Here is a 27,126-nt window from a genome sequence, read left to right as displayed (position 1 = left end):
ATCTATGCAAGCTTGCCACCGTCCCAGTACACATGGACTGTAATGTCTGGAAAGGGCCAGATAAGGATTCTGTTATGTTCAGCTAGCTCCTCAGCTCCTCCAGGCATTAGAAGTGAAGTACTTCCTTGGCTTGGTCAAATTACCTAGCAGAGAGATGTGAATATCTGCACCACAAGGAGTGGTGTAAATTAAGTTGTTGAACATGAAGCTGGAGGAAAGAAAGTGTGAAAGAGTTCCCTTTCTCTAGCTGGACAAAATTATATTAGGGAGGAAGCTTGACAACAGAGTGGGTGGGAAGTAGCAGAAAGAGGCTACCCAGAAGAGTCGCTGATGTTTTGGAGATAATGCCGGTACACTGAAGGAAGGAGGAGATCCACTGGGGAGGCTGTACTGGGTACGACGGAAGAGGGAGTGCCCTCCTTGCCTTAACATGTGTGATGGAGGATAAGTGCAGGGTGATTGATCAAGGAAAGATGGGCAGATAAGACCCATTTGACTCATAGTCCAGGTAGCTCCTGTCACGATCGCAGACACCTTCAGAAAACTGCTCTCCCTGGTCACTGCGTGGCTGTGGCATCTCTTCCCTTTCTCCAGGAACTGCAGGTGATTTGTGTTGTTGTGCCGAGGGAGAGAGGTTTGTGCAGGCAGGACAGAGGGCTTGGAGCATCCAAGAAGAATGGCTGCACTGTGATCCAGAAAGGCATCTGTGGTAGATCTGTCCCGCCAGTTGTGATTTAAGAAGCGCTAGATGTTTTTGCAGATGCTGCAATAGTTGCATGCTGTCTGCAATAGATACGATGTGTTTATGAGGAATATTTGTAATATAGGACTAGATTTTAGGGTTCCATTTGTTGTTCCCTTCTCCCTGCAGAAGGGCTTCGTGTCTATATGGTAGCTATATATTTTTTTCTCCATCTCTGTATTTTTCTAAGAAGGGGATATTTCACATTGCTTGAGAAAGGATTTATGAAAGTGTGGTGAGATGTCGAGTTCATATCCTGACACTAATCAATGCTTGGATTACTTGACTTGATTTGTTTTAGAGTTAATGATATATTTTTAAAAATTTTGTTTTATTTTCCGCTGCCCCAGAAGGTTGGACCAGAACCAATGGGTTGAAATTAAATCAAAAGAGTTTTTGGTTAAACGTTAGGAAGAACTTCCTGACAGTTAGAGTGGTCCCTCAGTGGAACAGGCTTCCTTGGGAGGTGGTGGGCTTTCCTACTTTGGAGGTTTTATTGCTGCCATCTGACAGCAATGCTAATTTTGTGAACCTAGGTAGATCATGAGAGGAAGGGTTACATCAGTGCTTCTTGTGGTCCCTTCTTACATACCCAGGGTAGGGCCGATCGCCACCTTGGGGTCAGGTAGCAATTTCAGGATCCCAGTTCGGCCAGGGATCCTGATGGTGTTTTGATATCTTCTGGGCATGGAGCAGGGGTCACTAGGGGTGTGGGGGGGGGGAGGTAGTTGTGAATTTCCTGCATTTGTACAGGGGGTTGGACTAGATGGCCCTGGAGGTACCTTCCAATCCTGTGATTCTATGATTCTATAAGGGGAAAGGCAACAAAGGAAGTGAAAACCAAAGTCAGGGAACAGTTCTGAAAGCTTTTTATCTGAGACCTATAAACGTGTCGCATTCTGAGGAAACCAAAACCAAAACACGAGCCATTTCCACACACGTTGAATAATGCACTTTCAATGCACTTTCACAATCCTTTTGAAGTGGATTTTCTGTTCCACACATGGAAAATCAATTTCAAATGTTCACTAAAGAGTATTGAAAGTGGATTATCCAACGTGTGTGGAAGCAGCCACTCTTAGCTGATTTGTACAAAATGATCAATTATCACAAATGATAGAGCCTCTATTCTTTAACTGTTTTTTAAAGGAATGTTTTAACTGGTTTTTTTTAAAAGATGTATATTTGATTTCTTTTTAACTGCTTATTGCATTTTGTTCCCTTCTGAGTCAGCAGGGGAGTTTATTTGGATGGGATATAAGGGTTTTAAATAAAGGAAAGCTGGGGGCTTCTTTTACTCGGCCAACCTATCCCACAATCAGCGCCCCTTTTATTTCAAAATACCCTCTTTCTCTGCTTCTTTCATCGCAGCTGCTGTGAGCTCCAGCTCTTTAATTTTGGAGCCTGTGTCTCCCTGAGACAAAAGAGGAAAGCCAGATTTCTGTTGGCAGGGAGACCAGCTCCACTTCTTTCCATTCGGTGGGGAATAAAGACACAGCTGCATACTGGCACAAGTACTGTGGCTACACTTAGGGTTGCCAGTTCTGGACTGGGACATCCCTGGAAATTTTGGGAATGGAGCCTGGGGAGGGCAGGTTTTGAGGAGGGGAGGGAGCTCAGCAGGGTATAATGCCATAGAGTCCACCCTCCAAAACAGCTGTTTTCTCTAGGAGAACTGATCTCTATTGTCCGGAGATCGCTTGTAATTCCAGGAGACTTCAGGTCCCACTTAGAACTTGGATACCTTAGCTACAGCCCTAGGAACAGGGATGAAAATCTTGGGGGGTGGGGGTCTGAAAGGCCCTCCCTTCCCTGTCCTCCCTTTCCCCTCCCCCCAGTTCTTGCACATGCACACCCACCCACCTACCCACTGTGATCCATCAAACACTTCAAAATGAAGTTGTTGGACTGAAGCCAGTGAAATCAGATTAAACCTGAGTAGGTGCTTCATCCACTTGGGTAGTAATTTGGGCTGCAAAGTAGAGTTTGTGTCCTTTTCCATGGGCACGGGCCAGGATGGGATCTCCCGAGGTGGGGAGCCCCCCAACACCGCTCACTGAGGAATTGAAGGGAACCAAGTGTCTTTGGCCTCCATCAGAGGACAGGATGGGCTGCTTTAAAACAGAACTATTCCAGAAGCAAGGATCAGCTTTCTTCCTCTGAGTTATCACTCATGTGGCCAGAGGTGATACCAGGGGCTGTGCAGCAGGCAAGCTGCCTTCTTGAGGAGGGCGTGGGAAAGAAACCCACATAACAAGCTCCTTCTGCGTCTAGGCAAAGGCAGGAAAGGTGGGGCCAGAAGGGATTTAAGGGTGACGAATCCAATGACAATAAAACTGCTCTCAATCCGACAGCATTTCCGAGACGAAAACATTCACATGCTGGCACCAACGTGGCTTCCCTGCCAGGCCGTGAGGCTTCTGACTACAGCGCTTTTTCTGCAGGTGGTTTCAGGTAGGGAAATTCATCCTCTCTGCATGAGGCCGAAAGGATACATTTGGAGTGTGTGCGCATGAGAGCATGTCCACCTGAATGCGCATCTGTGATAGGGATATGCATTGCTGCCTTATCCTGCGTATGTGCAATTCAGTGTTTTCTGGATTGATTGGCAATGGCTCTGCGGAGCCTGAGGCAGACAATGGTATTTCCCAGGGCCAGAGGTCATGTTGACGGGAGATTCTTCAGGACTGAACCAGCACCTTTCTACATGCAAAGCATGTTCTCTACCACTGAGCATCAGCTGTTTGCCAGAGCCTCTGAATGCATGGAGCCGCTACATACTGCATCAAATCTTCTAGCTGAGTGATTGGCAGTGGCTCTCCAGGGTCTCAGAAAAGTCCTTCCTTTCTCCTGTGTTTATATGTCTATGTAATTTACCTGTTGTCCTGGGAGAACAGGCCACCTTTTACCAGGAACATCAAGTTGTTTTGTACATAAGATGCTCTGCAACTCAGGCAGGGCTACACCCTTCTAAGCCCACGGACTTCACTGGTTATAGAAGGGTGGTAACTTGGTTTAGGATTGCACTGTAAGGGAGCAAGCCTAACTCAGGTCTCCTCAGAAGTAAATCTCATTATAGTCAACCTTTATTTTTGGGTGGGGGGATTCATGTTGACTGAGCAGCTCTTACCAATGGTTAAATATGGCTCCCAAACATGATCAGAACCTGGCTGGATTGAACCTCCTCCTCAATAGATTTATCAAAAAATGTCAAGTGTTGGACTGACCCATACAGGACAGAGGTTGCTTCAATAATTCCAATGAAACTGAAAAAAGAAAAGAGCCTTGTGGCATCGTACACAAACCGATTTATCGTGGTAGTCGATTTTGTGGACGTTGTTTTCATTTTCTCCATTTTAGCGAATGCCTCTCTAGCCCACAAAGCCTAATGCCAGAGTGAATCTGTTAGTCTTCAAAGTGGCTACCGCAAACTAACATGCCTATTTTCTGGAATTCAAACCATAGACGCCATACTGATTACAGCCTGGCACAAACCAGCAATGTGAATCTTTAGCTTTGGGAGAATTCAGAACTTGCAGAAGATCTCAATGGCCAGCCAGTCGATTTGGGTAATGAGAGTTGTACAAAGAACAAAAGCCAAGACTTCCTCCTACCTCCTCCTCTTTCCACTGACTTTTTTAGGTGGTGGATAGAGGCTACGGGTAATGCATGAGTAATACAACTTGTATGGTTTTTGTCAGTTTCTTCTTCCTCCGGAAACTGGCGGGAAGTAGGCCAAACGGCAGTCATCGGCTGGCTGTAGTCCACGGATTTCCAATTGCCTGCTACTGACTGCTGCAGATAAATGGAACTTCATGAATACAACCTATGTTTGTGTGTCTTGCATGCTGCAATCCCTAACAACCTATTTTACAAGCTTAAGTGTATCTTCAGCCATTTTGGCATGCTCTCATCCTTTGTGCAATTCTAGATTGGCCTGTTGCCCAGTTTGGCTAGAATAATCTGTCTGATGAGGTCACAAAGGCTTCCACACTAGAGTAAATTTGCAAGATACATAAAATGGAAATTTTTAGGAAAGTGTTTTTATTAAAGGGATGCTGTTGTGGTTTAAATGTTTGTTTCATGTTTATTAATTTTTGTTAATTATGGTTTGTAAGTTCTGTGATCTGCCTTCAGATTTCATAAGAAAGGCAGACGAGAAAGGAAGTTACAAATATATGAATAAGAAAATCCTGTGCCTCTCTGGCTTCACCATACCAGCTTTAGGGTGCTCCACTGGTATGTGGCTACACAAGACAGAGCCTTTTCAATGGCGGGCATCTACTTTCTGCAACAATGTCCTACCTGGATCCATCATTAGAAAGATCTAGACAAAAGGATAAGACAAGGTCATTATTACAGAGGTCATTTGGGCCTGTTATCTACCACCTTTTTACCTCTCCAAGGCATATGTCATTCTCTCCTTGTCCGTTTTATCAAAACAACCCTGTGAGGTAAGTTAGGCTGAGAAATTAGTGCTATTTACCCACCAAGCCATCCTATCCAGAGTTACTCCAATTTAAGCCCGTTGACTGGCGTAACTCTGCCTATGGCTGAATCCACACTTACCGGCACAGCACTAAGCAGGCAGAATGAGAGCGTGTTTCTGGTGGGTTTTATGACATCATCGCACCATGATGCCACTCTCATGGCGCGATGACGTCATAAAACACACCAGAAAGACGCTCTCACTCTGCCTGCTTAGCGCTGTGCCGGTAAGTATGGATTCAGCCCATGATTGCATTGCCAATGAGTTTCATGCCCCATACAGACCATGAAATGAGTTTCATGCCCTCTACAGCTGCTCTTACTGAGCGTTGGTTCCAAAATCCACCAAGTGGTTAAACTGCTCCTGCCCAGCAATGGGACCTTCAAGGTGTGGTTGAAGCTGAAGGTGCGGCTGAAACTGCCTCTGATGTTCGCTGTTTGTTTTTCTCCCCAGTGGCTGCACAGGATGAGAGGATCATTGGGGGCAAGGACTGCCAAAAACATAGTCAGCCCTACCAGGTCATCCTATCTAACAGCAGAAAAAATGGGCCAGATGTTCAGTGTGGAGCAGTCCTGATAGAGAGGGACTGGGTGGTTACTGCTGCCCACTGTAATACCCAAGGGTAAGGAAACTACCGGGAGCTGGACATAGAATGTCAAGTTGTTTCTGAATTCCATCTGTCATTCCTGGATTCTTGGGTTCTGAACATTTCTGAGATTGATGAACATCAATTGTTTCTGGGTTACCCAGTTTCTGAGCATCTATTGAGTTGATGAAATCAGTTATTTCTGGGTTCCCAGTGTTTTGAACATCCATGATGAGCAAGGCTTTTTTTCTGGGAAAAGAGGTGGTGGAACAAAGTGATGGAACTCAGGACCACACAATGATGTCACTTTGGGTCAGTTGGAACAAGGGGAGAGTTTTTAAAAGTTTAAATTGCCCTTGGTGAAAATGGTCACATGGCCAGTGGCCCCGCCCCCTGATCTCCAGACAGAGGGGAGTTTAGATTGCCCTCCGCGGAGGGCAATCTAAACTCCCCTCTGTCTGGAGATCAGGGGGTGGGGCCACTGGCCATGTGACCATTTTCAAGAGGTGCTGGAACTCTGTTCCAGCGCGTTCCTGCTGAAAAAAAGCCCTGATGATGAGTATTGATTGTTCCTGAGTTCCCAGTTTTCTGAGTATCTGATTTATCAGCATAAATTGTTTCTGGATTCCTAATGTCTATTGGCTTGGTGAGCATCAGTTGCTACTAGATTGGTAGTTCTCTGAACCTTATTTGAGTTGTATAAGAAGGGTAAAGATGAGCTGCTCTGGGGCAGTTTTAACATACTATTTTGAACCCATGGCCTGGTTTGGAAGCCAGTTCTTCTGAGTATGTACACATGAAAATGTTTTGTGGGAACGAGCAATCTGTGCAGCTTGTTAACAGTCTTGCTGCTGAAGGGTTTTAACTGAATATTTACTTTCACAATGGATCTGGTTGTATAGTATAGAAAGCAGCAATTTACTTTAGACTCACTATCTAAGCAGCCCATTATGAGGGAGAGAATATGAAGGCAAGCTGCGGATTGGTGCCACTTCGAGTCCAAGGAGATAAGGCAGGGTATAAATACAATAAATAAAATAAATTTAAATAAATAATTTTGTGCCCGTGTGCGTACTTTGCAAGCACGTACACCAGAGTCAAAATGCATTCCCTTCCGGTCCACATGCATAACTGGAAATGTAACCGATCCAAAGATGGGAGCTGAAATCCAAAAAACCTCATGTGTATGTGTAAACGAACAACATTTTAAGAAGGCATCCTCATACTCCCAACTAGAGACAGGTGCCAGAAAAAACTCCCAACTAGAGACAGGTGCCAGGGAAAGTCTGCTTTGTTTCAGACTGTGGCTCAAACTTAAGTGGATCAGTTTTAGGTGGGTGTTGGTCTGCAGTAGAACAGCAGGGTTTGAGTCCAGACTCCAGTGGCACTTTAGAGGCCAACAAGATTTTCAGAGTAGAAGCGTTCGAGAGTCAAAGCTCCCTTCTTCCTACTCATGTCTGAAGAAGGGAGCTCTGACTCTTGAAAGCTTATACTCTGAAAATCTAGTTGGTCTCTAGGGTGCGGTGCCACTGGATTCAAATCCTGTCATTCTACGTGGGTCTGAACAGTGGTTCCTGTCCCACTGTCACACAGAAGGATATGTTACTTTAACAGCACTCTATTGCTCTGTTCGGCTCTGGATTATTGTAAGGGGGCAGGAGAAGGTTGTGGCTTTCCTCCCACACTCTTTTCACCAGTGGAAGCAGCTGCAGGGGGGCTGTTTGCCTGTCTTTGCAGATGTGAAGCCAGAGAAAGGGGCAAACAGCCCCCAACTGCAGCCATTTCCACTGGTGAAAATGGCATGGGAGGGAAGCAAGGAGCCCCTCCTCCTTCCTCGCAACGCTCCACAGCCAAATGGAGCAACGGAGCGCTGCTAAGGTAAGACCCTGCTCTTCTGTGTGAAAGCAAGTCAGGGCAGGAACCCGTGTCCCAACCCATTGTGATTGCTTGTAAGAAACCAGGTAACTGTAAAAAAAATTCTAAAGAGGTTGGTTTGGAAGAAAGGATTGATGGGAAAAGGTTTGCAGAAGAACTGGGCATGTTAACTCTAGAGAGGAAAGGATGCTGAAGGATACGAGATCCATTCCAGGTGTGAGGTAATCTAAATCTTATCCCTTGTTGTTCTGATGCTTTGCTGGTTCTTCTGTGAGAGTCGGTGCCTTTAGGTCCTCAGTTTCTTCATTCATACATAATTGCCAGGAGATTTTGTGCTTCCATATTTCTGTTGTCTTAACAGTAGATCATCTTGTAAACTCATGTTGCAAGAAGAGCAGTGATGTCACCCTCCCATGCTGAAAGGTGCTGAAGGAAGGGAGGGAGGGAGGGAGGGAAATCAGTTCCCACACGAAATATATCAGAATCATCTTATTGTTTTGTGAGAACAATAAACACTTGTGTTCACATATTCACCAATGAAACTACCTACAAGATCCAAGTCAAACTAAGACCATATATAGTACAAACAGCTACTTATGTCCAAACTAGAGATGCTCAAACACTCATCAAGTTAGCTCACATGCTGTTCTCCAGTTGCAAGCAGTGGGCTGATTTTTCATCAATCAGTTCAGCTGTTCGCAAACTGTTCAAACTTGTTCAGTGGGTTCACTTTTGACGTATTCAGAATGCAACTGGCAATGTTTCATGCATGAGTGGTCTCACACAGGTTGAGACCACGTTGCTAAACATGCCATGTGAGTTCTCAAAATGGATTTTAGTTTATGCGATATTGCACAAACATGCTCCCAAATAAATAAAGTATACTTTATTTTTAGATGTTGCATACAGCAGACTTCATCTCAGAAGAGGCATGTTTAGCAACGTGGAAACTCCCTAGTAGATTAAACATGGCAGCTCTAATTTCTTGTTACGTACCCTTTGCATTTAATTGTGAAAAGCAATAACTAAAAATCTTCAATAGTTCTATAATGGTTCTTTGATCTGCTCACATGTCATCGTCATCGTCTCTCCTCCTCCTCCTTCTGTGCTCATACTATTCAGAGACATCCACACACGAATGGGAGACCACAGCCTGAGGGCCCACGAGGGGTCGGAGCAGTGCATCATGTCAGCACAGAAATTCCCACACCCGGGCTATAACCCCACTACTCACGACAACGACATCATGCTGATACGACTACGCAATCCTGTCAACATCAACGAATATGTCAGGCCCATTGTATTGGCTAGTGAATGTGCTCCACCTAACACTCGTTGCCTGGTTTCTGGCTGGGGCACTATCGAGACTCCACAAGGTATGGTAAAAAATTCCAAATGTATACCATAGACCAGGCAGGAGCATCCATTGGCAGAAGTCAACAGGACAAAGAACGACTGCAGCCAGCCCTTGCTACCTCTATCTCCACTGCACAATCTCTGGGTTCCCCCACTATCTTGTATTCTGTTACATACCCCAACTTCTCTGATATTTTGGTTTTTTTTCAGTCCATTTTGAATTCTGAAAAACATTTTGCCATACTAATGAATTTGCATGCAAATTCTTGGTGATTTTGCAAAATGCATAAATTTTCTCTCTTACTTTCCCTAATTTTGCTAACTCTTTTTTCCATGCCTCTCCTCCTCCCAAAAAACTAATAGCTACTGGAAGGGGTGGTGATTGTAGAAAGCAGGGGGGATTTAAAGCCCTTTCCCTAACCCAGTTCACCCACTCACAGCCCAGCGGATGAGCAGAGCAGTCAAGAGATTCAACTATAGATCTCATGCCTTGAGTATAACTTGCTCCTTGGTGCTTCTTTCCTTCCCAATTTCCGTTCCAGATGAACAGATCTGTGAATTATCGCTGTAATTCTTTGTTTACAGCAGAGTTTCCCGACATCCTGCAGTGTGCGGAGGTCTACACAATGTCAAATGAAGAGTGCAGACGGGCATATCCTAATTCAATCACAGACAACATGCTGTGCGCCAGTGTGAGGGAAGGGGGTGTGGACTCCTGCCAGGTAAGAAATCTTGCATTGGTCCCCCCACCCAATACTAAGAAATAAGATGTTTGTTAGAATAGCAGCTCAAAATGAATTTGGACAGGATGCTCCATGTGGTCATGGGTTTGGAACATGATGCTCAGCACAGCCCATGGTCACCACCATCCCTGTGCCATCAGAAGACCCCCATCCCCTTTTAAAGTTCTTTTTCTTTTTAAAAATCAGTAATTGGTGTTATGGCTATAGCACTATCAGTTTTGGAGTGATTTCTAGCTCACACCAGAAGCAATTGTCTCTCTGCCCTTAGGGCTAGTTCCAACCAACTTTCCGGTGGAGGAAAAAAGGGAGGAGGGTTAATTGCCCTACATATGATTACAGCTGCCAGAACGGTTTCTGTCAGACAATGGAAACAAAAAAACACCCCTAAACAACAAGATTTGTTCTTGAAAGTAAGAGATCTATACCTTAATTAAATTAACTGCAAATAAAAAAAAAACAGAGATACAGATTAGAGATGGGTACAAACCAGAAAGAAACAAACCATGTTGTTCATGGTTTGTCACATTTCACGAACTACAAACCATGAACTTTCATGAACCTGCCCCGGTTCACAAACCAGTTTGTTTTTGGTTCGTAAAAACATTACTTCTGGGCCAGCAAATCACCACTTCCGGGTCAGCAGAAGGTCACTTCTGGGTTAGCATAAGATCTGCAGAAAGCCCAACCCCCGTTGCCTAGGAAACCGATTGGTTGTCACCAGGCTGTCCGCAGTGACAAACCAAAAAATGAACCAAACGAACCACCCTAAAGTTCGTGGCGGTTCATCAGATATGGGCTTTGACAAACCTCTGGTTCGCGAACCACGAACCAGCCTGGTTCGTGATGAACTTTGGTTCATATTTCAGTTCGTGCCCATCTCTAATGCAGATAACATAGATCTTTTATGGTCAGGAGCAATACAAAGAATGGAATTAATTAATGAATTAATTAATTAATTTGTTAATAAATTAAAAAGGGGGAGGAGGGGTTCCCCTTTGACCTCCCCAAAGTTCCATCTTAGGGATCATGAGACAACCTGACCAACAGAGACTGTAAATAAGGATGAGAACCAAGCAAGATTTAGCAAAAAACCCAGACCAGATCTACCCTCAATTCAGCAATTCTACCCACTTCTGAGATTTACTGAAGTTTTATCCATACATTTCCAAACACATATTTTAATGACGAGGGCTAGAAACCTGCTTTAATTTTTAAAAAGAGAGAGAGATTCTTAGATAGTTGGATTTTGAGCCCGGTGCTCATTCTTGTCATGCACTCCCATGGATTTACGACACATTGCAATTGTACATGTGACGCGTGGATAGTCTTATCGGATTTTGCCATAAGCGAGAGGCTGTAAATCAAGGCATCTATGGGTCACACATTGTTGATGTGGAGGGTTGATCCCGCTCCATGGGTCACTTGGCATTGCACCATGCACATCTCATGCTCATCCCAGAACATGGGCCCACATGATGCTAATGTTGCTTCTCCGTTTCCTTCTGCAGGGTGACTCTGGTGGACCTTTGGTGTGTAATGATAAACTTCAAGGCATCGTCTCCTGGGGGATGCAGATCTGTGCACAGAAAGGGCAGCCTGGAGTGTATACCAATGTCTGCAGATACACAGAATGGATTCGGAACACTATACAGAGGAACTCATATAACCGTGCCATGGGCACATGCTAGCGCGAGTGGAGACAACTTTCCCCACACTACAACCTCAGAATAAATAATACGAAATACAGCTTTGTTTCATTACCTGCTCGTTGTGAGAGTAACCTTGCTATGGCATATTACTCCTTTAAAACTATGCCCGTTATCTTGATTAGTCAGGGCTATGTGAAGTGGCACTAGGGGAAAGGAAGGTGCACAGAGCACAAACTCACCTGCCTCTGAGGGTGTCTCTGCAAATTATAAAGTCCTTGTGTCCATCACAAGGAGTTTGTATAGATGAGCAATGGGAGTTTTGTACCACCCAGATGCATGCTGATCCTTTTCTGCTCACAACCACAGTGTGTGGGAAGAAGCAGCTTCAGCTTTCCCCTCTGCACTGGATTTGTATCTTCAAACTGCCCCATGGATCTAGGATTGGCTCCATTGTGCAAATTACACTTAAAATGATTTTGGAGCCAAACCAGTACCAACTCCACATAGAGTTGTCAGCCCTGTAGCAGCAAATTCCAGGAAATCTTAGGAGGGGTGCATGGGCAGGCTGGGGTGATGTCACATCTTCCATGATGCTCTAGGACTTCCTCCCAATCTCTGTGGGAGTCTTTACAACTCTATGGGAGCCTATGGTCTTTGTGACCATAGTGTCTGCGGAAATTCCTACAGCATCAAGGAGAATGTGATGTCACTTCTGGGCCAGTGTTAGGAGAATGTGACATCATTTCCAGTTGATATGCTAGGAATCCCTAGAATCTCTCTGGTCCTTATCATAGAGATTGGGGAAATTCCTGAAGGATCACCATCGATGCTATCCCGGCCCCCGTTTTTCTTCCACTCATCAAATCATCAAGAGTAAGGGATTGGGGCCATGAACAAATGACAAGTCTAGCCCCATGGAATGGTTTGGGAATACAACAATGGAAGACGAAGGAAGGCTCCCAGTAGATATCCGACACAAAGTCTTTGTGGATGTTGAAGTATGTAGTGTCACACTAGTAAGACCAAAGTTCACACGTGCAGCAGAATGATGGGGCAGAACATTGAGTGGCTAGAATGGAGTGTACCACTTCAGGCTGTAGGCAAAAGATCACATTGCAGAATGCTTCCCAATTTTTAAAAAAATCCCTGCACCATAGAAAACCAGCACTGCATGCTGAGAGGGGGGATAGAAACGTTCACCTTGAAATATTAGTTTTCTGTTTGCAAAGAGGAGGGATGTTGTTGTTTTTAGATGGTATATTCAAAGCTAGAATCTACCCCTTGAAATCTGAAGTGGCTTTTTACAGTAGAGAGATAAAGATTACCACTAGTAAACGTCTCTAGATTAAACAATCATTAAAAGTACAAGAGGAGGTGATCACAAAACAGAAGCCAGCCTTAATCAGGAACATCTATGTCTGCAGCTACCACGCCCCGTTCCACACACTTAAAGATGAATGACTATCATTACAAGCAATTAAATGAGCTCACATACTTGCTATGTGCAACAAAACCACAAATCCCTTTGCTTAAAAAGACTGGCGAGAGAGACGGGTGTCCTGTATGGATGATTTTGCCTGCCTATAATAAATACTAAACTATATATATGCGATATACTATATACAGGGCTTTTTTTCAGCAGGAATGCGGTGGAACGGAGTTCTGGAACCTCTTGAAAATGGTCACATGGCTGGTGGCGGAGGCACGGAGGGCAATCTAAAGTCCCCTCTGTCTGGAGATCAGGGGGTGGGGCCACCAGCCATGTGACCATTTTCTCCGAGGGCAACCCACTGAGTTCTACCACCTCTTTTCCCAGAAAAAAAGCCCTGACTATATATATATATATATATTGGAAACCTCTAAATCACAGGTTCTTCCTCCAGCTCAGTTCTTGAGATCATCTGTTTTAACTTTGAGATATTTCTCTTTGTTTTGGAAGGGTATATGTGTGTGTTTTTTCCCCTATAGGGATAGGATGGTATTCAAGGCAATGTTAGCTGATCCCTTCGTCCCTCCAAAGAAGGTAATAATTGATGTGAGCTACGTCTTAGTAAGCTTGAAACGACCCTAAAAATATTTCTAACATCACTGCACTCCAGGATTTGAGTCCAGTGGCACCTTAGAGACCAACAAGATTTTCAAGGTATGAGCTTTTGAGAGTCAGAGCTCCCTTTTTCAGATATCTGATATTTAAAGAAGGGAGCTGTGACTCTCAAAAACTCATACCCCAAAAATCTTGTTGGTCTCTAAAGTGCCACTGGACTCAAATCCTACTGTTCTACTGCAGATCAACATGGCTACCCATCTAAAACTGTCATTCCACACCTTCTGTTTGACACATTGCAGCAGCTGAAATATGTTTGGAAATCAAGATATCGTGCTGTACGACAATTAAATCTTAACCAGGACAATCTTAACCAAGATTGGACAATTGCAGAGTAAACAAATATGGCGTATGCCACACAGTGGCACATAATAATAACAACAACAACATTCGATTTATATCTTCAACCTTGTATCATAGCAAAAAGGGTAGGGCTTGCAAAGCAATCTTTACTATGAGATTAGAAGTGTTATAAGCACATGAAATGTCAGAGGGTACGCAACATTCTTATCTGAACAGCTGAGTTACGTAATTCCTCGTTCAACAGAAAACTCTTTCCTCAGCACCCCTGCTGCCCAACCCAGTAAAAATGAAGGTGTCAAACAGCAGCCATTGATGGGGTAGAAGGGTGGGGGACAGTCTAGCCAAACACTACTCTCTCGTTCTACGGCCCTCAGAAGTGATCCTCGCTCATTTTGTGCCCTTATCCGATGAGACAACCCCCCTTGTAATAATAATTAAAGGTTGACACCTCTTCATTAAGAGGAGTGCCTAGAATTTAAGACAGCAGGAAGACGCATCTCAGGCCCCGTAAATGCATGGGGCAGCTGAAGGGAGAGGTTGTTGAAAGCAGGGCAACTCAGGTGGGAAGAGGAAATATAACAGCAATAAGAGGAGATATCCCAGCTGGGACTTTCATGATCTGGGGCCTCCAGGAATTTGGCAGATTATAAGAAGCTGTACAAGTTGTGGTGATGAATGCACTCAGGAATCCTTGCTGCTACTAAGCTGGAGACAGGGTCCTCCAAGAAGGCACTGGATCCCTGTTCAAAATATCTATCTCTGTCCCAGGTATGTTGCACTGCTTTTATCTTTGCTTGTAAATATTCTCCTTCTGTGTTCATTCTATATGAAGATGCTACAGAGCTGTCCTTTTGGAATAAAATGTCCCTGTTTATGAGCAAAAGTTGTATGTAAGGTTCAGGTTTCAGTGTGACTGGGTGAGGGCATCAAGTCATAGCCGATTTACAGAGACCCCCCCCCCCTAGGGTTTTCAAGGCAAGAGATGGTTTGCCGTTGCATGACTCTTCATAACAACCCTAGACTTCACTGGTGGTCTCCTATCCAATACTAAATAAATTTGAACCTGCTTAGCTTCCGAGATCTGACAAGATCAGCCTAGCCTAGGCTATCCAGGCCGGGGCATAAGAATATTAGTAAACAAAAATCACAGTAGGGGAGGTCTACGTAAAATTGTATTTTAAGAGCATCTGCTGTGGTGACTGCGATATTTCATAATTACCAACCAGAGATATAGATTATTTTGAAAAGCCGTCACAGTTAAATTTTAGATATAAAGGAGGACAGCCCCCTCTCATTAATGATACACCTGATTTCAAAATACTAAAAAGGTTTGAAAGTCACATTTTGCTCAAAGGAATAGGGTCTCAGTCTTAGGATGATAGCAAATATGTAGAGTTTCTAACCGAGTCTATCTTTCCTCCCCCCACCTTTTATGGCCATCAATGTGGCCAATGAAACATGTAACGACAATCCATGCCTCATCCCAATTTGTTCTAATTAGACTTCCTGGCAATTAAGTATCAAATACAGTGTATAAATGACATGTTCTATATAAATATCTCCATAGTAAAGATTGCCAAATGGATTTTTCAGTTAATAGCTTGATGTTGAATTTTTAATGCATTGTATCACAAGCTCTCAGTGGTTTAGGAGGACCCGGGTGTCTGAAGGATGTCTTTCTCCCATGTAAACCTGCCTGTTCCTTAACTTCTGCTCCTTGCTCAGATACACATGCCCTCTGTTGTTAGGTTGACAATGACGACTACCAGCAGTGACTGAGCCTTATTTATGGTGGTACCCTACCTATGGAATACTCTTCCCAGAGATACTTCTAAGATTCAGGATTTTTTAGTCATCAGGTTAAGACAGTTGCTTGAGCATTAGAAGATGGTCTTATTATTCTTGCTGCTTTCTGCTGTTCTGTTAATTGAGCTTCTCTAGAGTTATGTTTTGAAACTTGTTAGTCTTATTTGTTTCATTGGGATACAAATATTTTAAACTCCACAAGAAATGTTCTGTTTAGATGCCTGGGAGAAAGGCAAGTTTATCAACATTTTAAATTAATAAATCTATGTACTGTATGTATTTTGAAAATAGTTCAGGGGTTTATCTTTTGGAGCAAATTCTATCATTCAATCTAATATCCAAGGGGAGAGCAGATTAAAAAAATTTGCGGATAAAAAATTCATGCAATGGGGCCAATTATGGTTGCAATTCAGGATTTTGTAAATCTGAGGAAACTCCAGGGCCGTTTTCACATGACTTACCGGCCTCCGGAGCGTTGTGCAAAACACACGGAAGATAGCATCTTCTCGCGTGAAATCGTGCCAGGAAGACGCGATGTCGCGCAAAACTCCCAGATGATAGCGTCTTCCTGGCACGGTTTCGTGCAAGAAGACGCTATCTTCTGCGTGTTTTGCACAACGCTCCGTAGGCCGGTAAGTAGTGTGGAAATGGCCCAGGTTTACAGGGAAATTCCAAACTTGATCTGAGGACACGCACATCCCCAATGTGAACACTGATATCAGGGGGGAAAGAGAGTTTCGGCCACACATTTGGTCACTGTAGCCATCCAAAATAACAAGTGGACCCAGAACTATAGAGGAGACAGAAAGCAAAGCCAGGGAGGAACAGAGGTCCATTGGGGAATGATTATTTGGCTGTAGGGAAAATATACATATGACATATATGTATCACATATTCTGAGGACAACTGAGCTTATAAAAATGACAGGGGAAAGGGTTAAATTCCCTCCCCATATGCCATAGACCTGAGCATGGTGTAGTAGTTAGGGATATACCATCCAAGCAGAGGCTCAATTATTGCTGGAAATCTCCCTGGTCCTTGCCTGAAACCATCATGACGCTACATCACACCTCCCCAGCACTCTGATCTCAGTCCAGTTTTGGTCCTCTCCCCCTCTATCTACTTGGAAGCTTTAGAAACAAAGTCAGGAGGATCTTATCACCAATCTTCTATACGTGCATTTTGACCCTGAGCTTCCTGGACGAACAGGGATTTGAACTCACGTCAGTTTGTCACATCATTCGTTTACATCTCCTTGACTCTCCGGGTCTGTCCTCAGCACAGCTACTGGTAGAGAGGCTCGCCTCGTGTTTCATATGTTGACATGACACCCACGGAGGAGGTGGTGCTGGCACTGCTGTTCATTTCCGCAGGTAAGAGGGTACGAACGAGTGGAACTCGTCCGGCTGTCCAATGTGGCAAATATTCTCAACAGTTGTGGCCTGACTCTCAAATTTATATCGGCTTGCTTTGGTGGGTAGTCCTGTGAATGGAAGACCACTTCTGTAAGCAAAAGAGCAGCTTTGGAGCTGACCCACTGGGTGCAAGCATCCCTCTATCTCCTAGCCTAGCAATTTCCCCTTGTGTGTAGTTAGTCAAATTCTCAAAAAAAAGTTGACAGTGGGGCCTGGAGATCTCCTAGAATTACAACCGATTGCCATATAACATCCTGAAATAACTATTCCTCCTCCCCCTCCCTCAGTCTAACCTACCTCACAGGATTGTTGTGAACATTAAAAGGGAGGAGAAGAGAACAATGCAAGCTGTTTTGGTCTCCACTGGGAAGAAAGGCAGGGTAAAATAAATAAATAAACATAATTTGCCAACGGGCCTTCACAATCCCTTGCCCCCTTTGTCGTTTTAATGTACAAGTCACCTGGGACCCCGATTGTATTATCAACTCACAGTCTTGCTGCTTTTGCATTGCAGTCGCTGCACAACCTGGGCCACGAATTGTTGGTGGAACTACTTGCATCAAAAACTCCCAGCCTTGGCACGTAGCCCTTTATGACAGCAACCGGTTCTATTGTAGCGGGACGCTGCTGAACAGACAGTGGGTGCTGACAGCTGCACATTGCAAAATGCCGGGGTATGTTCTTAGGAAACTGTCTAGGGAACCAACCACAAGAATTTTTCAATTGGAATAAAGGCAAAGAGAAGGCCAGGCTCTACCCACCCCCATTGGAGAGCAAAACATTGGCACAAACGCCTCCACTCTGGCAAATGCTGGCATTTGGAACATCTGGTATTGGCTCAGTGGTACAGCGTCCATTTCTCTTCCAAAAGACTGCAGGCTCCAACCCTGTCATCTCCAGTGTCACTATCATTCAGGGTAAATGACACCACACCAGATGGTGCAATAATCTGATTGGGCATAAGGACACGTTGTATGTTCTTATTGGGGTGGGGGGGAAGCTGTTGCTCAGTGCAGGTGTCTTCTGCTTTTGCGTGCAGGACCCAGCTTCAGTCCCTGACAGGTCCAGTTAAAAAGATCTTGGGTAGCTGATCTTGGAAGAAGATCTGAGAGCAGAAAGATCTCTCCGTGAAACCCTAGAGAGCTGCTGCCGTTCAGAGTAGGCCACGCTGAGCTAAATAGACCATTGCTGGACTCAGTATTTAGCAACTTCCTATGTTTATGTCAGAGTTCCATCTAACTTTGGGTCAGGCTGGTTAGTCTAATGCACTGGCGACTCCTTACTCCATGGCTTCCTGAGAGCCACATTTGCAATTATCATCAATCCAAAGAGTCATGTGGCTCCTGGATGCCCTGTGTGCCACCCCATCAAACTCACATACAATAAGGTAAGTATTAATATGAAACATATACCTATAACCTCTGAACATGTAGGCTAGCCTCTCCCTACCCCCTCGCTGAACCTTAGCCAGCAGCCCTTGGGTATCTGGAGAGAGGAGAGGGCTTGCGAGTCTGCCTTATGACACAAAGCAATATGCAAGATTTCAAGTTCTCCTGAATTCTTTATTAAGCTGGACGTTTAAAATTATATTATGTTAAAAGTATCCAGGTTGGACGCTAGAAGAGACTAGTTGATTTGAACCTCTTTCTGTGCTAAGTTAGAACCATCTACCAACAAAAAGCCTACTGGGCGATAGCCTTGATTAATGGGGCAGGTGCCACTCTAGTGTTCAGAAAAGTCAAACAAGGCATTATTCCTCTGGGTGCAAAGTATCCTGGGTTCATGCCTGGAGGAAAAAGGAATCAAAAGTTAGGCAACAGCAATAGCTCAGTGGTAGAATACCTGTTTTGCGTGCAGAGGGTCCCAGGTTCAATTCTTGGCATCTCCAATTAGAGTATCTCATAGCCAGAAGTATCTTTCTGCACTGCAGAAGTGCTGCCAGTCAAAATGATGGTGTAAGATAGTTCCGTATGGGATTGGGCTAGGGAGTCTAAGAGTGGAACTACAAGTGACAAAAGGCACAGGTTGGACACTTGTCAGCTTCCCTCAAGTTTTGATGGGAAATGTAGGCATCCTAGTCTTGCAGCTTGGCTCTCTGACTGCTGTCCAATGGACTTTTCAACTGTCATTTGTCCAACATTCTGCCAAGCTGCCTACATTTCCCATCAAAACTTGAGGGAAGCTGACAAGTGTCCAACCTGTGCCTTTTGTCACTTGTAGTTCCGCTCTAAGAGGTTGGTTATCCTTTTAAAAAAATTAAACAAGCTTTCCTCAACCCTCCAATGTTATAGCTTAATGAGCTGCCCGTGCCAAAATTCCTTCCTCCACCAATGTATTACAGGAGAATGAGACCTATTCTCTCTTGCCTTTATGCTTACCCGTGACTGTTCTTTTAGATCAGTGGTTGTCAAAATCCCAGATGGCAGTATAGGATCCACTGTGTTGAAAGCATGTGCCAGGTCATAGGAAGTGACATGGCATCAGATGTATGTGACATCAGAGTCACATGACAGGAAGAGGAGGAGCCCAGCCTTTTCTAAAAAGGAATCCCTCCCTACCAAGTGACTGAAACCTCACCATCCTGCTATGCTCAGTGAGTGTGTGCAAAGAAAGGCAGGACGTATAGTCCCTTTGCTCTCTAAACATGAGCCGTTTCAGGTGGGTAGCCATATCCGTCTGTAGTAGAAGAGGAGCCCTTGTATCTGACAAAGGGAGCTCTGACCCTTGAAAGTTCAAACCCTGGAAATCTAGTTGGGCTTTAAGGTGCCACTGGCCCTGAAACACGAGCAGCAAATCCTTCTCAAAAGTAGTTTAAAAAGTGGTGGCTCTACAGTGATTTGCAGGGGGCGGGCGGTGCTCTGAAGATCTCGACCCATGAGTTGAAGGCCAGAGTTTGAGATGAAAGCATGTAGCGGAAACAGGACCTCATATATACCTTCAGCATTTTCTTTCTTACAGATTTCCATACTAACCACCTCTTTCCTTGTTTTCCTTCAGCACCACCTACATACGCCTGGGAGTAACCGACATGGCCGCCTCAGAAAGTAACGAACAGCAGAGAAGGGCAATGACGTTCGTAGCCCACCCAAACTATGACCCTGTCAGCAAGGACAATGACATCATGATGATCAAGCTGTCCTCTTTGGTGGACATCAATGACAGAGTCCAGCCGATCAACGTGGCCAATGAATGTGCTGCTCCAGGAACGCGGTGTCTTGTGACAGGCTGGGGCACAGTCACCAGCCCTAAACGTACTGCACTAATCCCTTTTATTTTTTTTAAAAAAACCATTCAAACAGATTACGGGAGGGTTCTTCATTTTGGAAAGTCTTCGGCGCTTACCCTTGTCTCCTCTATCCCAGTTGCTATCCTGGGGGGTTTCTGAGAGCAAGGTCTCAGCAATGCACCCAGCACCCTCCGAAATGTGGAGAGTGCTCAGTCACAACTATTAGATCGCATGCGGGGCCTGGCAGCTGTAGCGTGCGACTGGACAATTGTGCATCCTGTGTGGTATTTGTTATTTCAGAGGCAGTGGCTGTGTCCAAGAAGAGAGTTGTGTTCCCAGATCCTCTGTCACATGTGGGAAGAAAATTCTCACCCCAGGGGTGCAGAGTAGGAAAAAAAAATCACTTCTGGGCTTATCCAGGGGGGCACTCATACCCCATTAGAAGTGGTGTGTTTTGCTATGCAAATAGGGTTCCCCAGGGGTCATTTTGTAGAAAAAGAGCTGGAGGAACTCATTAGCATAACCTATTAGTATATGCCACACCCCTTGACATCACCAGCATTGTGTCATTAGCATAACTGATTTGCATATGCCACACCCCCTGACATCACCAATCCTGGCTGTTTTGGACCCAATCCTGGCCATTCAGGGTCAAAATTGGGTCCAAAAGGGAAAAAAGGGGCTGAAAATGGCTGAAAAGGGGCCCAAAATTGTCAGGATTGGGCCGCTGCTGAGTGGGAGAGTGATCCACCACCCGTCAGAGGCCCAATCTGGGCCATTTCAGGACCAATCCAGGCTGAAACAGGCCCCAAATGGATGAGAGTTAGGTAGGCAGGGCCACCTGACATGTGACCTCTTTGGGGAACTGCCGGAACTGTGTTCCTGTGCGTTCCCCCTCGAAATGAGCCCTGGGATTGCCAATCTCCAGCTGAAGCATGGAGTTCTCCCAGAATTACAACCAATCTCCAGACTACAAAGATCAGCTCTGCTAAGGAAGTCTCACCTTCAGAGGGTGGAGTGTATGACATCACGTGCGTGCCAAGCTACCTGCTCGAACACTGCCCTCCCCAAGCACTTCTCCTCCTCTCAAATATCAATTTTCCCATGTCGGAGTCAGCAACCCTATCTGTAAACAGGGTGATTTCTTTTATTACCTTGCCCCTGTAAATTCCCACTCCCACACTGCAACAGCATAACATGATCTATAAATTGATCTTTCTGCATATTTTATGACCACCCCCTGAGCATGTTGTAACTGCTTTCAATCAAAAGTCATATGGTGACCAAATAACAAGCTGTTAATTGCAGTGGTTCACCGGGTGACCAAAGTAGTTATTTTACTACACTGCATCCCAAATTCCTCACCCCTTCTTCACCATAACCTGCAAGGAAAGCTCTACTGGTGAATGGCCAGGTTTGCAGTGAGGTTCATGGAAGTATGGCATGAAGATTTTCTTCCAACACATGACAGAGGATCTGGGAATGCAATTCCCCATTCATGGGCACCTGTACCCAATGAAATAACAAATGCTGCAGAAGATTAGGGGGGAGGTGGCCAAAGGAGGGAGGGATCAACTGCCAAGCAGGAGGTGCAAAGCCAAGCTGGGCAGCTAGACAGATTTAAGCCAGGTAGGTTCTGTCCCTTGCCGCAGGGGGGCTGGCCTAGGTGTCCTTGGGCCAGTCAGGGCCACATTACAAGTGACGAATTACACTTGCCCGGCAAGTGAACAGACTCACCTGTATGCCTCCCTGTTCACTTGCCATTCACTTGTTCTCCACTTGATCAAATGGAGCGCAAGTGAATGGCAAGTGAACAGGGAGGAATACACGTGAGCAGGGGTTTTTTTCTGGTAAAAGAGGTGGTGGAACTCAAGACCGCACAATGACATCACTTTGGGTCAGCTGGGACAAGGGGGGAGTTTTTTAAAGTTTAAATTGCCCTTGGTGAAAATGGTCACATGGCCGGTGGCCCCGCCCCATGATCTCCAGACAGCGTGGAGGGCAATCTAAACTCCCCTCTATCTGGAGATCAGGGGGCGGGGCCACCGGCCATGTGACCATTTTTAAGAGGTGCCGGAACTCCGTTCCACCGCGTTCCCCCTGAAAAAAAGCCCTGCATAGGAGTCTGTTCATTTGCCAGGCAAGTGTCATTCATCACTTGTAGTGCGATCCTCACTCTCTCACAGCCTAAACTGCTTCACAGGATTGTTGCTAAGAGGATAAAATGGGGAGGGATGAACGGTGTTTTAAACGGCTTTGGGTCCCCATCGAGGAGAAAAAGCAAGGTATGAATATCTAAATCCATAAATTCAAGAAGTTAAGGGCATGGGGGGAATTTGAACTACTATGGCTGAATATGGTGGACGGCTTAAAAAGAGATACATTATGGAAATGGAGAGGTTTGTTACAAGTAAACATTAAAAACCACTCTACTTTTTTAAACTTAGATTTGCTATCAGTGGGCATTAAAATAGCAAGCTGGGTGAGAAGATTCTGTTCCTCTCCGTCCTAAAGAAAGTGTGGATTCCCCATTCCATTCATTTATTTAAAGCCCCAAATGGAAATATGGCAGCCCCATCTAGTGACAAAGACTGGGTATGGCCCTGTAGAAAACTGTATGGCTGAAAGGAATGCTTCGATTCTACTGAAATGTAGACTCATGCAGATACTCCGGCAGGCTCTCTGAGGCTGTTTCAAGTCAGGAAAACGGCTTGGGGGGGAAGACTTAAATTCTCTTAAGAACTATGCCATAGCAGACTTTAAAACTGAATAGATAAAAACACCAGGCACCTCTTTGACAGAACTCCCAGTGTCCTCCTGACCACTTTGACCTTCAATGTCTCCAGTCTGATATCTTTAAAGTTAGTTTTTATTTATTGCATCTAATATATACCCTGGCTTGGATAGACCAGGCTAGCCAGATCTTGTCAAATCTCTGAAGCAAAGTAGGTTCAGTACTTCTTTGTAATTGGTTGGGAGCAGGGCTTTTTTTCTGGGAAAAGAGGAGGTGGAACTCAGGGGGTTGCCAGCACAGGACCACACAATGACATTACTTTGGGTCATCTGGAACAAGGGGGGAGTTTTTTAAAGTTTAAATCGCCCTCAGCGAAAATGGCCACATGGTTGGTGGCCCCGCCCCCTGATCTCCAGACAGAGGGGAGTTTAGATTGCCTTCCATGCCATTTGGCACGGAGGGCAATCTAAACTGCCCTCTGTCTGGAGATCAGGGGGCGGGGCCACCAGCCCTGTGACCATTTTCAAGAGGTGCCGGAACTCTGTTTCATTGTGTTCCTGCTGAAAAAAAGCCCTGGTTGGGACACCACCAAGGAAGTCCAGATTTGCTATGAAGGGGCAGGAAATGGCACAAAAAAACCCTCTGAATGTCTCTTGCCTTGAAAATCCTATGGGGTCGCCATAAAGTCACCTGCAACCTGATAGCAAAAAAAAAATTACCTCAGGAGAAATCCTTCACTCTTTCAAAATAAAAAGACTCAACACTGACTGTTGTATCCACAGCAACCATCCCTGAAAAACTGCAGTGTGCTTACCTGAACATTGTCTCTCAGGGAGAGTGCGAGAGAGTCTATCCTGATGCCATCACAAACAACATGCTGTGTGCAGGTGAGAGGGAAGGAAACGTCGACTCCTGTCAGGTAAGAAAGGAGACCGACTTGGCCACCGCCTTCACCTCCTTTACCTTGATGCTCATTTTTAAGACATGTTTAAATGGGGCATTTAAAAAACAGATCTGTGTCTTGGTTTGTTTGTTTTTTAAGAAAAGTTGCTTTCATAAAACAGATTTGCCAAATACTTAAGCCCAGAAACGTTTAATCGTAATGGAAAGCTGTACGTCTATGGTTGCGCTCACCACCAAACTGCCCAGGGACTGAATCAAGTGTCAGAGTCCCGCCTCTTTGCGCTTGCAGAAAAGCTGATTGGTCAGCGCAAACCCATATTCCTCCACACTTAGGCCCAAACAACACATGATTCCATGTCTTTCTACCCCAATCACATAGAAACGTGTAGCAACTTTAAAAGCATACAGACAAGGGACACTGAACCTGTCTGCCTCTAACTAGGGAAGGGACCATACCCATTTACCTTACTGGGAACCTTCCTGGTGGGCCACTAACCTGGATGGCTACTGGCGGCCAGGGGCAAGCTGAGCCATAGCCCAGAAAACTTACCAGTGCTTCAGGATTCACTTGGATCAGGCCCGTCAGCAGAACGAATGGTCTCAGCTCACCAGTTTTCTCCATTTGTCCCACCTCCCAGAAGCAATGGGTGCAATGATGCTTATTATCATTGCTGCTGGCAAGGGCTACCCCAAGTGGGCCCTGCAGAACTGGCTCAAAGCACCACAGGGGCTGCTCAGCTTGGCTTGTTCCCAAGACTTTTAAACCTTCCCATCACCCTCTGCGTGCAGCTTACTTCCTTCCTCTCCTCGCGTACTTTTTGCAGCTATCCAGGGATCTGTTATCAGAAGTGTCCCTGGCTAAGAGAGAAGTAAGACTTGTCAGTGGGAATCATTCAGCCCCCTTCCCTGATAGACTCGTTTTGCTTTTAAATATAAGATCTGCCACCTCTTTCTATTTAACTGCATGAAAAGGGTTGGGGTTTTAAATGGATACAGGTAGTGTGATGTGAAGTTTGACCAAATGTGGTATCTACCCCAACCTCCACCTGCCAGACTGACCTCAAGCGCCTCCTAAATGTAGTTATTTCAAATGAGACATTAGGAAAACCAGGGGGGAAATTAGTAACTGTCAGGAGTTTTTTGAGGTGGCTCCCAGACAGTATAACAATCTGGAAAGTTGGAGAGGGGACATGTGAACTGAGGTTCACTTGAGCATCCCAAGGTAATCCATAACATGTAGAGAGACAGTTACTCCTTCTGGAAACCCCAATTCTTTAGCTAGATTTCCCTTGAAACTCCGCTCTGAGATTTGTGCAGGCTCCTTTTTAAAATATTTGCTAAAATTAGCCTGCCTTCTCCTAAAACCAGGCTGTAAAACAACACTTCCTTGTCTCAATCATGCCAGTGTAGTGAGAATGCTCTAATGGCCAAATGACATAACATTCTCTATCTGACAAAGAGAGCTGTGGTTCTCGAAAGCATGTGCCTCAATAAAGTTATTTAGTCTCAAAGGTGCTACTGGACTTTTTACTATTTTGCAACTACAGACTAACATGGCTAAATCCTCTGGATTGACATCCTCTATGATATCTATGTGATGTCTGTGATTCAAAAACTTCTCTGTTCGTTGCACAGTTTAGTGACCATCGGTGATGAATGGGCAAAAGTCCCTGCCCCTTTCTATCAATCTCCAGTTCTCTTTATTCCTGTTCAGTAGAAGTCCAGAGCAGCTAACAGCCAATCAGGACCCATGGAATGCTGGAGGAACCAGATTTGGGGGGGCAAGGGGAGAAGAAGCGGCAAAGCCGTCAGCTTGAGTCAGACAGGTTTGAGCCTCCAGTGGGGAAGACTGGATGAATCCTTTCTTGGGAGGCTGTGTTCTTTATCAACTTAGCCAAAGATGCTAAACTCCCACGAGGGAACATACTCTTTGTCTTTATCTAGCTGGTGCTACAAATGGTTTGAGATCTGTGCACCCATCAAGGCCTCACCTGAAAAATCCTGAGAATTGCAGTTTTGTAAAAGTGCTATCCAGGAGTCATTTCGTAGAAAAAGAGCTGGAGGAACTTATTAGCATAACTCATTAGCATAATTCATTAGCGTGTGCCACGCCTCTTGCCATCACCGGAAGTGTGTCATTGGTATAACTGATTTGCATATGCCACACCCCCTGACATCACCTATCCTGGCTGTTTTGGACCCAATCCTGGCCATTCAGGGCTGAAATTGGGCCCAAAATGGCAAAAAGGGTCTGAAAATGGCCAAAAAGGGGCCCAAAATGGTCAGGATCGAGCTGGCCCGATCCAGGCCGTTTTGGCCCCAATCCAGGCTGAAACGGGCCCAAACGGGCCCAAAATGGCTGAGAGTCAGGTGGGCGGGGCCACCTGACATGTGACCTCTTTCGGGGAACTGCCAGAGCCCCTGGGGATGGGTGGTATATAAATTGAAATATAAATAAAATAAAAGAAAAGAACTGCGTTCCTGTGCGCTCCCCCTCGAAATAAGCCCTGGTGCTATCTATCAAGGGCTTTGTTAACCTGCCCTCAGGGCAGCATAGAGCATGCCCCTTCCTATTTTATCCTTTTTTTCTGCTAAGAATGTCAGCCAGAGAGTTGCATGGCAGAGTAAGGATTTGATCCTAGCCCAGACACTCACATTGTTATATAAGAGCGGAACTACAAGTGACAAAAGGCACAGATTGGACACTTGTCAGCTTCCCTCAAGTTTTGATGGGAAATGTAGGCAGCTTGGCGGAATGTTGGACAAGTGACAGTTAAAAAGTCCATTGGACAGCAGTCAGAGAGCCAAGCTGCAAGACTAGGATGCCTACATTTCCCATCAAAACTTGAGGGAAGCTGACAAGTGTCCAATCTGTGCCTTTTGTCACTTGTGGTTCTGCTCTAAGTCCACCAACTCTTTTACAGAAATGTTTTTCAAGACGTAGTGGTTCCTCTTAGAGTGGTGAATACCAGTTGGCCATACAAGAGTGACACATGAACTAGTTAAGACTTGAGGGAGGGGACTTTTTTTTTGTCTCTGCAGGGTGACTCTGGGGCTCCCCTCCTCTGTGACGAAAAGATTCAGGGCATCGTGTCTTGGGGTCCGGAAGTGTGTGGCCAGCCCGGGAAACCCGGTATCTACACCAAGGTCTGCAACTATGTGGGATGGATTCAGCAGACCATGAGGCGCATGTGA

At 45.1% G+C, this 27,126-nt stretch overlaps 2 protein-coding genes across 3 annotated transcripts; both read left to right on the top strand.

The window, feature by feature from the left end:
- Positions 1 to 522: 522 nt before the first annotated feature.
- LOC129343251 (kallikrein-14-like) lies at positions 523 to 11,494 on the top strand. 2 transcript variants are annotated; one of them, XM_054999364.1, is made up of 6 exons: positions 523 to 603; positions 3,097 to 3,196; positions 5,685 to 5,853; positions 8,815 to 9,068; positions 9,637 to 9,770; positions 11,300 to 11,494. In XM_054999364.1, the coding sequence occupies exons 2-6, from the start codon at positions 3,121 to 3,123 to the stop codon at positions 11,477 to 11,479; spliced, it is 813 nt and encodes a 270-aa protein (XP_054855339.1). In that variant the 5' UTR covers positions 523 to 603; positions 3,097 to 3,120; the 3' UTR covers positions 11,480 to 11,494. The 2 variants fall into 2 exon arrangements, with proteins under 2 accessions (XP_054855339.1, XP_054855338.1); XM_054999363.1 differs by having other exon boundaries at positions 9,634 to 9,770.
- A 5,483-nt stretch (positions 11,495 to 16,977) lies between these two features.
- On the top strand, positions 16,978 to 27,126 carry LOC129342932 (kallikrein-14-like). The gene is made up of 5 exons (XM_054998889.1): positions 16,978 to 17,026; positions 17,583 to 17,742; positions 20,066 to 20,319; positions 23,811 to 23,947; positions 26,974 to 27,126. The coding sequence occupies exons 1-5, from the start codon at positions 16,978 to 16,980 to the stop codon at positions 27,124 to 27,126; spliced, it is 753 nt and encodes a 250-aa protein (XP_054854864.1).

The sequence above is a fragment of the Eublepharis macularius genome, chromosome 15 (genome assembly GCF_028583425.1).
Source record: "Eublepharis macularius isolate TG4126 chromosome 15, MPM_Emac_v1.0, whole genome shotgun sequence".
In the NCBI taxonomy this organism is placed as follows: Eukaryota; Metazoa; Chordata; class Lepidosauria; order Squamata; family Eublepharidae; genus Eublepharis; species Eublepharis macularius.
This window is presented reverse-complemented; position numbering and strand designations above follow the sequence as displayed.